Source organism: Seriola aureovittata, chromosome 18 (assembly GCF_021018895.1).
Source record: "Seriola aureovittata isolate HTS-2021-v1 ecotype China chromosome 18, ASM2101889v1, whole genome shotgun sequence".
Classification (NCBI taxonomy): Eukaryota; Metazoa; Chordata; class Actinopteri; order Carangiformes; family Carangidae; genus Seriola; species Seriola aureovittata.
The window spans coordinates 17,599,401-17,615,863 of record NC_079381.1 but is presented as its reverse complement, the minus strand read 5'-3'; the positions used below and the strand labels follow the sequence as shown (position 1 = coordinate 17,615,863).

Here is a 16,463-nt window from a genome sequence, read left to right as displayed (position 1 = left end):
TACAGCAACAGGCTGACACATCACCTTCTCTGGGAACCAATCAAAACCAATACATGCACTGAACAGATATTTCTCATTCCTCTGTTGAAATAAAGACACGAGCACATACGTTTGGAGAACTGTAACACAGACTTTATTTACTCAACACCTGCAGGTACTACAGATTATCAGACACAGAAATACAGATATGACCAGACAGAAAACACCACTCTGGACTCACAAGGCTGCACGCTGCTCACATCCAACTGCATCTTAAGAGATCATCAAAAAAACAAAAAAAACAAACAAAAATAAACAAAACAAAAAGAAACTTTTAAAAGTGCTTACAAATTAAAAACACTTATGTAAGAATAATTGGATCTAACAGGTCAGATGTTAAAGTTGCATTACAGCGAGTCCATCCAGGCGAGCGGCAGAAAATGAATCAAATAGAGAAAAAAAAAGAAGATTAACAAACCTGTCTTTTAGCTCCACCTCCTTCCAAGAAAGTAGAAAGTAGTCTGGGCCAGTCTAACCCCCCCTCCCAGAAATTAACTGTTTCTATGTAAATATATACACACACACACGCACACACACACACACACACACACACACACTTTATACAGCTTCTTGTCTTTCAGTGAAAAACAAAAGTTTTTAAAATTTTCTTTTTGATATATCACACTGGCACATTTATCCCAACTTAAAGCAAAAACTTTGACATTTTGGGAAATATGTTTGATTGTGTTGTGGCCGAGTTAATCTAGTTGAGACACTACTCTCATCGAGGTCTAGGTCTCATCAAGACTGGAGAGTGGGAGGAAACTGCTAGCCTAGCTCTGCCCAAGGGTAACAAGGTCCACCTACAGTACCAACATCTCAGAGGCTCATCAATGTTGCTAAATCCACACAAAACCCAAAAACGACGAATGACAATTGTTTTAGCCGTTTTATGTTAACAGATCTCACTGACAAAAAGTTGCTCAACCAGAGTCTGGAACCCGTCCAATCGTCTTAACAGTGGCTGAGTTTTTATTGTCATTTAAGAGAGGGGCCTTTTATCCAGCCTATGAGCTTAAACTTCAGTACAACTAAATGATTAGAACATTAAAAGTCTTCATTAATATGAACAGATATAAACTTGTACAAGAAACACTAATGTCATTTTTGATAGTTTATATTTCCAGTAACCTAAACATTTTAGGAGGTTTGGACTGTTGGTTTATTTGGGCTTCGAGGAATAATGACAGGTATTTTTCACTATTTACTGACATTTTTCACATTTAACAACTGATTGATAAAATAAAATAATCATCAGATTTATGTGAATAACTGTTGGCAGCAGCAACAAATGATATGAGCTTTTGGGGCCCCTGTGCGGTTTCAGTCTTAATTTAACCTAATTAAGAATTCATGGCAAGTTAGTCCTACTTAGGATAGCCAAGAACTTTTCTCATCTAAAACTCAGAGCCAGAGAGCACTTTTCCTAAAATGTCAAACTATTTCTTTAACTCCCATTTTACAAAAAGCACTTTATTTGAAAGTGGAAAAGGATGTTGAATCTTGTGTAAAAATTAAAAGTTTATTTAAATGGCTCTTTAACCATTCTTGACACCATGCATCTTCATTTGGAGTGGGTCCTTCATCAGTTGAGGGAAAAAAAAAAAAAAAAAAAACTAAAAATCACATCATGTTCCTTAAAAAAAGATTACATTCTGCATGCTGTACTGAAATGAGGGAGATAAGGGCCAGGGGTGGCTCACAACACAGAAAGTTATCACACAGATGAGTTTACTCCAATGACGGCACAAGGATCTCCCAGAAAATAATTACACCTGCACGGAATATGTTGTTGACTCCTTGTTTGCTGTTTGACAGCTTAAGATTTTTCAAAACTCCTCTAAATAAAATTAGCAATGTATAGATAGGTGGTGTAGTGTGTGACAGTGAGGGGAGTGGGCACATCTACCCAAAGCAGAGGAATGTAGGCTCTGAATAGACGGAGCAAACAGTATGGCAGCATGGCTTCGCTCTTCTTCTTCACTTCCTTCTTCTTAGAAGAACCGACCAGAGTACTGCCTCACACTGAAATAAGAGACAGATATAAGTAAGGGCATTTCATGAAAACATCAAGGATATTTATTTTAACAGGAGCATAACATGGGTCAGGAGTTGTTAATGCTGGATGCTGCAAACTGGAAGACATTTTTCATGTGGAGCAGAACTGTAAGTTATAAAAAGTATGCCAAGGTCAAGGCTGAAAATAAATTCTGTCTGCAAGACGCAATATGACTGTTGAGGCCATTTAGTGAGTGGGGAAAATAAATGTGTGAACTGAAAACTCTTCAAGATGAGATACTAGTGTAAAAAAAAAAAAAAAAAAAGAGGCTTTAACGCCCCTTTTTCTGGCATAATATACAAAATTTTAACATTTATCCAAGGCAGTAAAATGTTGAGTTAAGAAATATCAGGTTCAAGTTGAGCAGATTAGGGCTGCAACTAATGATTGTTTTCATTTTCAATTAATCTTCTAATTACTTTGTCAATTGTTTTTTCCATAAAATGTCACAGAACACTGAAAAATGCTCTGTATAATTTCCCAAAGCGACATCCTCAAAGTGTTTGTTTTCTCAGACCAACAGTAAAACTCCAAGAGATGTTCACTTTACAGTTTCAAGTGACAAGAGCAGAAAGAAGCAGAACCTCACATTTGAGAAACTGAAATCATAAAGCATGGGCCTGTTCTCCTTCAAAGATGATTAAAATAAATAATTGATCATCAAAAAGTGGCAGATTAATTTTGTGTCAATCAACCAATCAATTAATCGACCAGTTGTTTCAGTCCTAGACAAAATCAGGAGCTTTCTGGTGTTCAGGTTTTCTCACTGCTTACGATCAACGTCTGGGGCAAAGACTAAAGAAGCAGTAGTAACAGTGGTGTCAGTATAGTACAATTAATATTGCAGCAACTATGTTTGACTATAGGAACAACATGTTTTATCTGCTTTTATGTCTTTGTGTGTTATAACTTTCCACTGGCATTTCTACAGGAAGTAAAGTCGAAGTGAACTATTTAAGACAGCAACTACTAAACTGTTTACTTCCACCTAGCAGTGGATGGTAAACAGGCCATCAGAAGAGACCAGGCTGCTGCAGTGTGATGATGAAGACCTTTTTGGGGGGTGGATTCACAGAAGCACATGCCTGTTCTGCAGCAGGTACTGGGCGTTCTGGATCTGGTCCTGTGTTCCTGTGATGGTGATGATGCGGTCCTCAGAGCCCTCTAGTGGTTCATCAATCTTGATGGATGCCCCAGACTCGTGGCGGATCTGCTTGATCCTCTGGCCGCCCTTACCAATGATGGAACCAGCCAGCTGCACAACAACCAAGCAGAAGTGAAATGTCTTCTCTGTCTTTCTTTACTGTCAGAGTCATGTGTTTTTGAGTGTAAATAGATGCTTTACTCACATCTTTAGGGATGGTGACTTGTGTTGTGATGACAGGGCCTCCTATGTCACTGTATGACCCTCTGCCACCTAGATGGTGAGAAAGTATATTTAAAGTGATTTTGTCTTTAAATAAAATGTGCAACAATATGAAACAATCCCTTTAGGTTAGGAAACAAGACACTGGGACAATAATGATTCAGCCCCACTCACCAGATTGAAAGTGATCCCAGGAAGAATTGTTGTCTTTGAAAACATTGAAAAGGAAACAAGAAAGTGAAAAATGAAAATTCACCATCGTGACAGATAGGGTGTTAGTAAACAAGCAATACAGCCTGACAGAATACCCAAACAAGATTCCCCTTTATGTGCTCTTACAGTGTGTTACAGGGCAATTACGTTTTTTAAGGGAAATGATTATTCAATGATGTAATTCTGAGGATGTGGGGACATGTCAAAACTTGCAGCCACAGCTGCAACAACATGGTTTAATGGGGAAAGTAATATGAGTGGTCAAGCCACCCGACAGGTTTTAAACAAATGAGCATTACAGTTAATTCTTGAATAAAAATTTAAATCTCAATTTAAATCAAATTATCCAGAACATGGTCAGAAAACAAGGATAACATACATTAAATTGTCTGTTGTAATCATCCATTGCATTTTATAACTGGGTGCACTATGCATTATGATTAGTACAGTAGACCAACGATAAACCAGGAATCTGCTGCATTGACTTTAGCATCTACTTTTTGTAGATTTAAAAAGTAGTGGTCAAGTGGTTCTATGATTTGACTTGTTCCCCAGTGCAGTCTGTTTAGCAGAGTTTATTGTGTCCCCACATGACATATGTGAAAAGGATGATGGCTAAAACCATGAAAATAAAACCTCAGTTAACAAAAAACAGGATTTTCCTTTGATGAATTAAATGTAAATCTGTGCAGGATTTATACAAATATCAACACTCACCATATCCGCCTCCACTCTGCATTTCAGGATCAATGGGACAAAAACAAAACAAAACAAAGATAAAACATAAAACTGTAATGTCACAATAATGACAGCATGCTATGAAAGCCTTTTTAAGTTGCCTGCACAATAATAAGCCACAAACTCTGTACCCATTCAACAATATCACAAACAACCTGGCCAATATGGGTAAGATTCTTTCTTGCATCAAGAACAGCCTGAATTATCTGAGGCACAGATTCAGCAAGGTGCTGGAAATGTTCCACGAGGATCTGAGTCAGGACCAATTCCACAGCGTTAAGCAGTCACTGCACATTTTTCAGCATCATTCATGCTTCAAATATCCCGTTCCACTTTATTTGAAAAGTGCATTATTGGTTTGAAATCTGAGTCCTGCAGGCCACTGAAACAAACTCATGTAATTCTGTGGCCATCCTGAGATAACGGCTTAAAGACGCCTTTAAAGCGATATGTGGACACACCACCTTAGTCTTCTAGATCCCCACAGTGATGTACACTGTCAGTGTGAACAACTTGACAGCATCATCAGTTTGACTTGCAGTTCAACATGCACAATCTATTAGCAAGAAAAGTAACAGCTGCAGCAGTTGCAGACATGTTGCCATCTAAAGGCAAGGAAACAAATTCTTCCAGCAATTTTGACACTTGTGCCGCCTCCAGGCAATGAGTGTTAGAACTGCATTTTTCTTTTGATAGCTGCTGTGTGTCTGTGTTTTCTATTTTACAGTTTCATCCTGCAAAATATTTCTGCTGAATACTGAGAAGACTAGGGAGTTCACACTGCCCTCGGACTTCTGGTTACTTTGAAGACGGCCCTTAGTAGACAACATGAGGTGGGATAAAAAAAAAAAAGCAAAGTACATACTATGTAAAAATAAAAGGTAGAAAAGGAACATTACAAAAATATTTGACATTTTAAAAACTATGTCATTGCTCCGTTATATATGAAAATTGTCGCAGGCTGCAACTCGGACATAAGCACTTCAAGAACTTTGAAACTGGGTCAAAATATTCAACTTATTGTGCTTGAGCTTTCAACAATCTGGGATATTACATTTTTTATAGACATGTCATGTCATAGTGCTAATTATACCAAAGAATTAATTGCCCATATTTAGGACATTTAAATGCACAGTAATAATTTGCCTTAACCCAATAAATCCATCCTCTGGCTATTCAAATGGTAATGCATTAATGTAACAGTGAGAATTAGTTCATCACCTAAATATTCTAAATAAATAAAAACACTTTTTAGTTATCTGAGCATGCAAACACTTTGCAACCATATGCATTAAACAGTTGTATTTATGAAGCCTTCAGATGAGTAAAAGTAAAGTGATACATTTCTTTTATTATCTAAGGCTATCTTCTTATCCAGTTAAAGTAATTTTTCATCTCTTGAGGCTCTCACTGCTGAAGTTAATTTGCATTTTGATAAGCAAAATCAGAGTGGTCTTTATAAGTGAAGCTGTATTTATGCAATCACACCATGTTTACCCTTAAATCTCAGGAATTCAGTGACTTCTATTGGTATTCATCTGATTAAATATATTCTTTTATCCTGTTGGAACAATTTGCAGCTAAGACCTGAAGGGAACCTGTTCAGGAATTGCTTTGGTTTCAGCTCAAGTTGATTTGCTAGCCTGGTGGATCTCTGGACTACGTACTCAGCTGCTCTGCGGTAACCAAGGAGACAAGTGTTGCCAGGCAACAACAGGCCAAGATCAGTGTGCATACACAGTGAAAAAGCAGCACTGTGTCCATGCCTCTGTGCTTGTACTACACTCAGAAAGAGGAATTCCAATCATCTCATCTGAAACACAATTCACAAACACCACACAACTAGGAAGCTACAACCACACAGCACAGCTTAGCTTAGCACCTGTAAACACAGACGGCACTCACCATGCTGTCATAACGGTCTCCTCTTCCTCTTCTGTCACTACACACAAAAAAGGTACGCATTAATATAGTAAAGTTAATATAGTTTATCTTCTGTAGAGGACACTTAACACCACAGCATCAAGCAGGTCACGGCTGTTAGATTGGTATTTAGAAAGCTGTGAGTGTGAAAGGACATGCAGACTCTACAGATGACCTGTGATCATACTCTGAATCAGGGCTGGTGGGTTGACAGTCTGCCGCTGAGCAACTTTCACTGATATATGTCGCTGTACTTTGGGAGGAATCATATTAACATAAATCCTCAGATTTAGCCAGGTGGCAGAGAGTGGCCCTTATTTGAGGCAAGCTTTTATCAGTGTCAGGCCTTTATTTATAATTTCCCCTGTTAGCTTGTTGATACAAACTCAAAATGTACCTGTTGTATTTATAACTTAACCATAATATATAATATTTCCACAGATCTAAGCATCAGTACAGAAAGAGTCAAGTCAGGTGTTCTTCTCACAAATTATGTTAAGCTACCATGCATAAAACTCAACACTTCCTTCTGAATTTTCACATTAAAACGTCCCTTTATACACAGGCTTTTGGCCATTATTTCAAAACCAGCTTTTATATGATCATTTGCAGTATTGACAATCCTGCTCACCTTGGTCTGTCGTCCATGCTGCCGTGGTAGCTGCCATGTGAGAACCTGTCTCCCCTGCGAACATTGACAGACAAGGGAAGGTATTGGAAAAATAAAACGTAAATGTCCAAAAGTATCTAAGCAATTGGGTGTCTGAGGGTTTGTTCACACCTGTGGTTTGGTTTATATGATCTGGAACAAGGAAAAATAAGACATCACATTGTTACCTTTTTTTTAACCTTTTAGTTCACACCTGCTTTTTATAAACTACCACAGAGCTAATAGTTCATATGGACAGTTTCCCTTTCATGGAGTAGTGTGCATACACGTTAACGTGGTTACAAAACGATCTTGTCCTCAAGCCTGTACTTATACAGCAAATCCATCAGCAGTTCATGATCAGTTGGTGGATTTAACAGAAGATAAGCTTTCGTATTCATGTTAAAATCACATATCTACCATTAGTTTGAGACCACAACTGAACTGCTCCAGAGTCTGGTTAGAGACAGACCAAGACCCTTCTCTTCAGGAGAACTCGGTCAGAGTTCAGCCGACAGTTTTCAAAGCAGCCCAAACGAACCAACCCAAACACACTGGAGTTCATTTTAACCTCCTCACCCTCCTCTTGGCGGCGGAGGCGGGGGAAGAGGCAGGTTACGTGCACGACTGCCGCCTCGTCCACCTCTGCTCAGCGGTGGTGGAGGACCCCGGCGGGGGCTCATGTCGTCGTAGTCCCTTCTGGAGGGAGGCATGGGTCTGTTGCCACGAATTGGGGGCATTCGCTCAAAGCCCCCACGCACACGAATGGGGAAACCCCCAATGGGTCGTCTGCCTCTCTCCTCAAATAACATGGTGAAACCTCCATAGTCGTATGTCTCATCGTAGAAATTAGGGTCATAAGGCTGGGCACGACCTTTGATTGGCGCCTGCAAAATGAAAACAAAGGAAATTAAAAAGAAGAGATCGTAATAGACTCTCCTAAACGGAAATAATTGTTGAAATAGTTGTTTTGTTTAAAGCACACAAAACGATAATCTTCTTAACATTTCACTTCTCAGAATTGGATTTCAGCTTCAAGTAACTATTATTACATCTGCATGTGTGCATATGTTCTCAGTGCTGTAAACTCACCTCTGACACCAGCTCCAGGATCACTTTTATACATTCAATGACACGTTCTGGCTTTCCTCCCACCAAGACGACTCTGTCGGTGGAGTGTGGGCAGCACTCCTGGAACAACTTGATGGTGGTCTGGGTGTTCTGGCACGTAGAAACAAAAATATGAGACCAGACCATCAAAATTCACTTTTGAGCGCTTCGCTACTGAACTAGCCTTATATTAACAGTCAATCAAATCAAACACATTTTAATAGTTCACATACATACATATGTTCACATACAGTATTCATCATTAACTATAAAACAATTATGTCTCTAATAAGTCATCTACAGGCCATCAGTTCGGGCAAAGCACCATGGCGAGGCTCCTGCTAATCTGGACTCTGTCCTACCTCTCTCAGCTCCTTTATCTTGGCACCTTTCACCCCAATGATGCCCCCTGCCAAGCTCTGATGGATCAGCAGGCGAAGCTCACAGTCAAAATCAATCCCACTGTAATGCTGGTACTAAAGAAACAGCACAAGATCAGTAATGTCAGTAGGGCCTGAAACTCATCCTATAGTTGCAGAAACAAAGCATTTCTGCAATTAAATAATCTATGTTGCCAATGGGTGGAGAAAAAAAAAGGTGGCCATCCTACTTTATGTAAACCCAACATCTAGTTGGATTTAAATTCAGTCCACACAGAGATTATTGATTATTAAAAAAGACTTTTGTAGAGATTTGAGTGTACTGATGCTCCTTTCCTTGAATTTGATCCCTTTTTTTTTAGCTCCAGCACAGCAACTAAGTCTGATAGCAGGTGAGCAGAGTATACATTTTTTCCTCTCTATTTTACTAAATTAGTGAATTTTCACACTCACTCTTTTATACTGAATAGCTGTAAAATAAACAGTATGTGTCAACTTTAGAGGATATTTTTTAAAGCAGCATGGGGTAACTGACAGACCTACAAAGACCCCAAATAATTGGCACTAAAATTGCTGCTGCTGCAGTCACAAAATTTATTATATGATAAAAAGGGACTCTCAATATTTCATCGCAGCATTTTCCAAACACAGAAAACAGTACTGTTTTAGAAGAACAGTGGTGGAAAAGATTGAACTCATTAAAGCTAAGATTCATCTGAGTAGAAAAATCAACAATATAACAACAAAAGGTGCCATTTGGAAAATGTATCCAAGAACAACAAAGTAAGATGCATGTGTTATGGGGTGCACAAAACCTGGAGCAGTAAAAATGTGTAATTGTTCACTTTGTTGTTCGGACACATCTGAAGCAAGGTGCGCCATTAGCAAAATATTGTAATAGATCAACATTAGTATGGGCTGCCATTGCATGGGAGTCACTGCAGTGATTGGTCTGCACAGTCAAATAACAGATCCAGGCTCTCACGTTGACCTGAGCAGTATAAAAAGACCACTGCAGTAAAACTGTAAGGGTGACTTATGGCCGATCAATGAGTGTTTCTGAAGTAAAGCTCTGCCATTTGATCCAATGAGTCCCAACAAAGTAAAGGGTTGTTATTCAGGTCACGGCAGTTTCGTTGTGTAAAGTTCAGCTCAGGTTTTGTCATTTCATCTAAATAATGCTAATTAACATGGTGGCTCACCTCCTCTAGAGTCGGTATGATTTTCAGCAGAATCTCTCCAATAGTGTCGATGCTGGCATTCACACTCAGGATCCTGTCAGGAACCATTTTGTCCCAAAAGGAAGCAAGGCATTACAAGGGGGACAAAAACTAGAACACAAAACAAAACCTGATAAAAAAAAAAAAATAAAATAAATAAAATTTAAAAAAACACGCGAGAAGCAGTCCAGCAAAAAGTTACGGAGAGACTTACAAAAAATTTCCAACTAAAAAGGAAAAATTAAGACTACGCACAATTATAACTTTTTCCAAACACTAAACTGATTAAATAAGAAGCTGACATGCACTCAATCTAATATTATTCTCAAAGTAAGAGAAGCGTTGGGAGGATGGGCAGTTTCAGAACGGCTCAAATTAACGTGAGACTGGCCACACAGATTTGGGGAAGGGGGTGTGAGAGAGAGAGAGAAAGAGATCTTCTATAACCATCCCACCACCAGCAAGTTGAGGAAAAGGAACGTAACAAACTGAAAGAATAACTTGCCATGACAACTGCGCCTCCAGCACACCTTCATTGTGACCAGGGGGGGTTGGGGGAGAAGGGAGAGGTGGGGAGGAGAGGGCTTGGGGCTGAGGTGAGGAGGAGACGAGGTGGGCAGTAGAAAAAGAGTAACAGAGCAGAGGAGTTGAGGTGGGGAAGGAAATATGAGTGATTACCAACTACTCTGTGGCACAGGACAAGAGCAGGGTTGGGGTGGGGGGTTGGGGGTTATGAAAGGTTTGGCAGGCAGCTCTGATCTGATGTGGCCTGAGAGAAATTTAACAGAAGGGATGCAGCACAATGAAATAAAGAGACGACATTAATGACTGACAGAGTGGGGGACGGAGCCTCCAGACAAGAGCCAGTGCTCTCTCAGAGATAATGGACAGTGATGCTGAAAAAAGTGGAGGGGGAGGGGTGGAGGAGGAGGAGGGGGTAGGGGGTGGGGGGGGTGGAGTCGGAGGTGAGGGGGCCAGGTGGGCCGCAGAGGACAGAGCGAGAAAAAGATGTCTGCTTTCTACAAGTTTCATGGTAAAATTAAACATCACAGCAAGGAAAAACAACATCCAACAGCTGTGTTGCTAACCATAAAATACCAACTACTTGGTAGTGGGTTGTCAGTGATTCTCTGCATGGACAATAAACTGTAATGACAAAAAGTCCAACTGAATGGAGATGCTTAAAATGGACAGAAAAATCAAAAGGAACAATACATGTCTCTTACAAGTGGAGGAGGGGGGTGTTTGGGGGATGGGGAGTATACTGTCATGTATATAAAAATGTTAAAATGAAACAGAAGGCAGGTTATCAAAGACATGTGTTTCACTGTTCTAATCAGGCAGTGAGGCAATAACTGGTGGGACATACCGCTCTGGGCCACTGCTGTCTGGGACTGATACACTGGCATTGTACTGCATGGGCCGAGGTGGTGGTGGTGGTGGTTGTGGTGGTGGTTGTGGTGGAGGAGGTTGGCATTGGGCGGGGGCATTCAATCACAAGATGTCAAGTAAGGCGCCCGTTTAAGGAGGGGCACGGTTTATGGGCGGGGCCAACCGGGAGTGTCAGGTGGGCGGGCGGGCGTTCAGGGGCGGGCGGAGGTTGGGCCAACGTCAAGGTGGGCAACGCAGGAGGGGCATGTCGATCCAGTACATGGGCAACGGAGGAAGGTGGCCAAAAATAAAAACAAAAAAAGTAAAGGAGAAGGGAAGAGGGGGAGAAGGAATACATTTTTAATTGAATACACGCTATACTTTGTCCCAAAAGTGAAGAGAAAGTGAGAGACTTGAAACTGTGGTGAGTGAAGAAGAACAGGAGGTGTGACCTGGACAAAGATAAGTTTAATAAACAGTCTGGAGCACTACAGAGATTTACGTCCCTGCAAAAAAGGTTATGTCCACTCAGGTTTTCAGGAACCTGTTGTCACTTCAAGGTCAAACATAGCTTCAACACTGTGAAGGGAACTGGAATCAGGCTGAAACTCACACGAGGACTGGAAACAAAACCCAACAGATCTGTCTAACAAGGTCTCCCTTGTCAGTCTACAAGAGCCAACTTGGTTTAATCGCCTAACAGTGCATGTCAATTCTTGATATCAAACGATTAAAAACCTGCTGGCAAGAAATCTGGGACTGTTTCTGTGGGAATTCATTGAATTGGGGTTTGGAATAATTTGGAATTTAGGTTTGGATTTTTTTTAAATATCTCTCGACAGCACTTAAATGTAGCACAGTTGTTAGGTCCAAAAAGACCTATGCAGACTCTGCAACAGAAGGGGCATTAGCCAACTAAACTTTCTCCGCAGCTGCAGAAATGTTAGCAGCATTTTATCTGTTACTCACGTCCGTGCGTAGGGCTTTTATGTTTTTTCCACCCTTTCCAATAACAGCACCAGCATTCTGTGAAGAGAGAGACATTTTCCTTAGACAAAAAAATCTTTTTTGATCAATATGAAAAAAAAGCAGCATAATGGCCCAATGTGAACCGAATGTGCTTTTACTTTGCTCTGAAGCAGTACACGCAGCTCCACCATCTCGTCTGTGTTCCGCGAACGTTTGAAGGCCTGCTCCTCATCCATGTCCTCAGCTGGGCGTTTACCTGAAGGGGAAGACAATTCAGATCAAATCTGAGCCAGGCAGTTTTTCTGTAATTCATGGTTTACAGCAGACGTCCTGGGTAATAACTTTAAGGCCACTGTTCAGAATTGGATCATTTCCAAATTTGGCACCCCAGTATGGCAGTATGAAAAATGCAGCACTATGGTTTTGGAATGCTTAGAATAAAATGGCAAAGGGCTACGGCCACTGAAGGGTTAATAAAAGTGACAAAAATATAAATAAACGGCGACTGCGAGATCTAAAGTATGTTCCACCCCAAGAATGGGTTTCATTCAGCAGCCAACTGTATCCTGGAATATGTCCAGCACCACCATGTACCCTTCCTGGATTAAAACACAGGCAGATCTGCTCAGGGCCCACAGAACAGCAGTATCTTGGACAGGAGAATCCCTCAACCATCTGACATGTCCACATGCTACATAGAGGAAGCCAGAAAAATTTCATTTTTTTCCTTTTTTCTCCCTTGAGTGGTCTAATTAGCTGATTTATCTACACACTCTATTTTCAAGATGGATGTAACACTAGACAGGCTCGGTTCGTTTTCTACTTAGTGCATGAGCTCATTCATACAGTTTACATTATGGTCATGAATGGCTGAGTTTTCTCTTTGTCACGATGACAATGTGTATGATCTTACTATTAGTGTCAGTGTTGCTGAATGTGATGTCTTCGTCCTGCTGTTCGATTTTCACCTCCATTGTCTTGCACCTGCCGAGGAATACAAACAGGCTCCTCTCCCTGGATCTGCTAAAAGACGAGGCAGTAATACAATCAGCTAAGCCACATATTGTACGTGCAAAGACCAATCTGATCAAATATTTTGATTAGGACTGCAATTAATAATTATCTTACTATCACTTTATCTGCCAATAACTTTCCTGAGAAATCGATTAATTGTTTGGCCTAGAATGTGTCAGAATATAGTCCATCACAATTTCCCAGACTGCGTCAAGTGTCTTGTTTTGACCAACCAACTGTCTAAAACCCAACAATATTCAGTTTACTGCCACATATGATGAGGAAAACTAGCAAATCCTTTCAAATTAGAGGACTTGGACCCGGCGATTGCTTGATAAATGACTGAAACTACTGATCAATCATCAAACTAGCTGCAGATTATTTTTCATTGCATCTACTACTGAATTCATAATTTTAGGTCTAATTTTGATATCTGACAAGTGCAGCTAAGAAAGACAAGATCATATGAAATCATGAGTGAAGTATACATGAAGCAGCATTCATGCTGTCTGATTGATTAAACGCTCAGAATATAGGATTCAACAGTTGACTCCTACATGAACTATACCAGTGCCTAAGCTACTGTATTACAGATTGCACAAAATTGACAAATGACAGACACATAAATATATGTCTCTGTTTTAAGTATGAAACTCTATTTTTAATCTGCATCTTGTCTTTTTAATGAGTCTTGTTTTGAATATATCTATGAGTTTTAACGTGTTTCTGTCACCCCCCCACCCCCACCCCCGTGACCGGTAGAGAATGATATCTCACTCCAATGTGTGCAAAGTGTATATTATGGAAGTGACAATTAGGTCTCACTCTGAACGCTAGTATGCACAAGCAGTCCTCCTACATGCACATCCCGCTGCTGCTAGTTGAACACTGCAAAAGCAGTCTGCACTTCTGCAAACATCACCCTTGTACCGAGGCCTTGCCAAACTTATAGACATGGTCTGGACTGGTCAACGCCTACATAGCTTGGGAATAAGCAGCACCCATTTTAACTACTACGGGGTTTTCAAGAGCAGCCACGGCCACCACAATGTTTGGATAAGGCTCTCCAGAAAACACATATTCATAGGCGCATTAGCGAAGCTCATCACGCATCGTAACTTATTATATCAACCCTTTCTGTCCTTTTTATGTCCAACTAAATCCAATACAGCTATCAGGGGAAAGGAAACTGCGCAATTCCTTACACGTAAAAGGAAAACGTGTTTGTCACCTGATGTGTCTGCCTGCAAACAGAAGTTAGCTAGCCTGTCTGCGGGTGTTGCTAAGTTGACATTAGGTTACTTTGCTATGCTAACAGCTCTGCTAAGCTAGCCAGTTGCTTTCTGTGCGATTCGCGAGGCGTGTCTGCCAGTTTCACTGTACACGTTGCGACTGTACAACACTCACTACCGAGAAATAACATGAACACAACGGAACAACCGAGCTATGCTCCTAATGTCAGCGGCGAAATCTGAATATGTCAACCATAGCTAGCAAACAGGGTAAATGACGCGACGCTATATTACCGAACTACCGAAATATAACAGTTGGGAAAACAAACCTGCAGTAAAACCACGTTCACTGCGGTCCACCGCGGTCTCCTCGCCCTGAAACGTTTGCACGTTTTCAGCATGGAGAGAAGACTCTGTGGGTGAGCTCGATTCGTTGACACTCACCCAGTGGTTCGTTTCTTTTGCTTCGCAGGTCAGCGCAAGCGGGCGGGGGCTAAGACACATTAAAGTCACCGAAATGAATCGATGTACCCGTATAGCAGCGCGAGAAGAATTTATCAAGCTCTCCGCGCATCGGTGGAGATCTTGTCCGGGGTGAATGCTCACAGGCAGCTCCTCTGCCTACTATCCCGCCTCCTCCGGCAGACTCCTCCGGCAGACACCCCCGTCTACCTCCAACAACCACTTCGTGACAAAGTGAGGGTTTTCATGTCCTAAACAACGACTGTCAGGTTCGTTTGTAGCTTGTTAAAGCTAGGTTTCCTTTGGATTTCACAGCTGGTTCACAGTTTAACATTCTACCAATATATTGCCCCAGATCCAAAAAGCCACTGGGACATCCACTGGTTCCACTGGTTTTAGAAATTCGGTTATTTGAACCACTAAAGTAGGCCTACAATATCCTTAATTAAAGTTGTGTTCAATCTCAAACAGAGACAAGTAGATAGTGCACACTAGATCTGGTTGCAGGACTTAATGGAAACTTGCGGGTGGCAGTGTATATATTCAGAGGGCAGTAGGTGGGGGGTATTTGGGGGGTATTTGGGGGCCACACAGCAAATATTAACTCTAACAGCCTCTATGGACCACCACTGCACATGGTAGGTTTATTATTTCCCCAGCCACTCAAGAAATCAACCACTAATCAAGAGCTGTTGATGATCAAAATTAATTGGCAACAAATTGGATACCACATTAATCGTTTACATCATTTTTATAGCAAGCATGTCAGTAAATCACAAATACCAGCTTCTCATTTGTAAATATTTGCCAGTTTTCGCTGTTTTCTATGATTGTAAACTCAACATCTTTGGGTTTTTGATAGTTGGTGAGACAAAAACAAAAGAAATTTGAATTTGTTAGCTTGAGTTTCAGAGAATGATGGGCATTTTCACAATTTTTAAATCATCATTTTATACACTGAACAATCAATTAATTATTGATTTAATTGATTTCATTTCATCTTACCATACTTCTACTATGATGGTATATCTTGCCTTAGTTTTTGTCTTTGAATTACTTCATCCACTGAGAATATCGCAAAGTACTTCTAGTCCTAAAACTTGGAAGTGTATTAGCTTAGAAAAGTGAAAAATTTTTGTTTGAAAGTACTGATCCAATTATATTTTTAAGTGTGGGTCCCTGTTCCCAATTGTATTTAGTAGTGGGTACAAAAAATACCCAATTAAAGCTGAACTGAGCAGTTGATTAATCTATTAGTCGATCAACAGAAAATTAATCGACTCTACTTAAACTATTTTGATAACCTCTGTCTGCAGGTTTATCACAACTCATAGTGGGTTCTTCACAAAAAGGAACATGTTCTTCAGAAAATGTAGAATTTTATATCTTTTGAATGTGCACATGGGAAACTGATCCACCAGGTCAAGACAACCCTGTTGAAAGCCTTTTAGAAGTTGCATGACAAGTTGACGAGCAACAGAGCAGCAGCAATAAAAAACGTAAAACAATCATCAACATTACTTGGAGGTCATTAATCCGAAACCAACTACACCAACCTGTTCTACCACCAGGCAAGATCAGTCATGTTCACGTCGAGATGGAACAAAAACTGTTGTGTTGATTTCACAACCAAATGTAACACATGAATCCTGTGTAATGACTACAGTTGTAGAAACACTGCCTGGCCATAGCAGTTTTCAGTATGTGCACAGTTTGAC

General features: G+C 40.5%; 1 protein-coding gene across 5 annotated transcripts; it reads right to left on the bottom strand.

Moving 5' to 3' along the window:
• Positions 1 to 110: 110 nt before the first annotated feature.
• Positions 111 to 14,891, bottom strand: hnrpkl (heterogeneous nuclear ribonucleoprotein K, like). Of its 5 annotated transcripts, none has more exons than XM_056402795.1 (17): positions 14,613 to 14,746; positions 12,951 to 13,060; positions 12,196 to 12,293; positions 12,038 to 12,094; positions 11,067 to 11,110; positions 9,680 to 9,752; positions 8,460 to 8,573; positions 8,080 to 8,208; positions 7,567 to 7,874; positions 7,120 to 7,140; positions 6,970 to 7,023; positions 6,321 to 6,357; positions 4,395 to 4,410; positions 3,639 to 3,671; positions 3,448 to 3,515; positions 3,184 to 3,353; positions 111 to 2,064 (listed from the first exon to the last, which is right to left on the bottom strand). In XM_056402795.1, the coding sequence occupies exons 2-17, from the start codon at positions 13,009 to 13,011 to the stop codon at positions 2,034 to 2,036; spliced, it is 1,314 nt and encodes a 437-aa protein (XP_056258770.1). In that variant the 5' UTR covers positions 13,012 to 13,060; positions 14,613 to 14,746; the 3' UTR covers positions 111 to 2,033. The 5 variants fall into 5 exon arrangements, with proteins under 5 accessions (XP_056258770.1, XP_056258771.1, XP_056258768.1 ...); XM_056402796.1 differs by having other exon boundaries at positions 12,951 to 13,057; positions 14,613 to 14,657; XM_056402793.1 differs by lacking the exon at positions 12,951 to 13,060 and having other exon boundaries at positions 14,613 to 14,891.
• Between the last annotated feature and the right edge of the window lie 1,572 nt (positions 14,892 to 16,463).

Bases quoted from the DNA above. Each gene is read 5' to 3' on its own strand.
- hnrpkl (XM_056402793.1), bottom strand. From the start codon at position 14,787: ATGTGTCTTAGCCCCCGCCCGCTTGCGCTGACCTGCGAAGCAAAAGAA. The intron at 11,111-12,037 runs GTGAGTAACAGA...CGGCCCATGCAG, and splicing joins TAAAAGCCCTACGCACGGAC to TACAATGCCAGTGTATCAGT. The intron at 2,065-3,183 runs GCATGTGCTTCT...CTCTTATTTCAG, and splicing joins CAGTACCTGCTGCAGAACAG to TGTGAGGCAGTACTCTGGTC.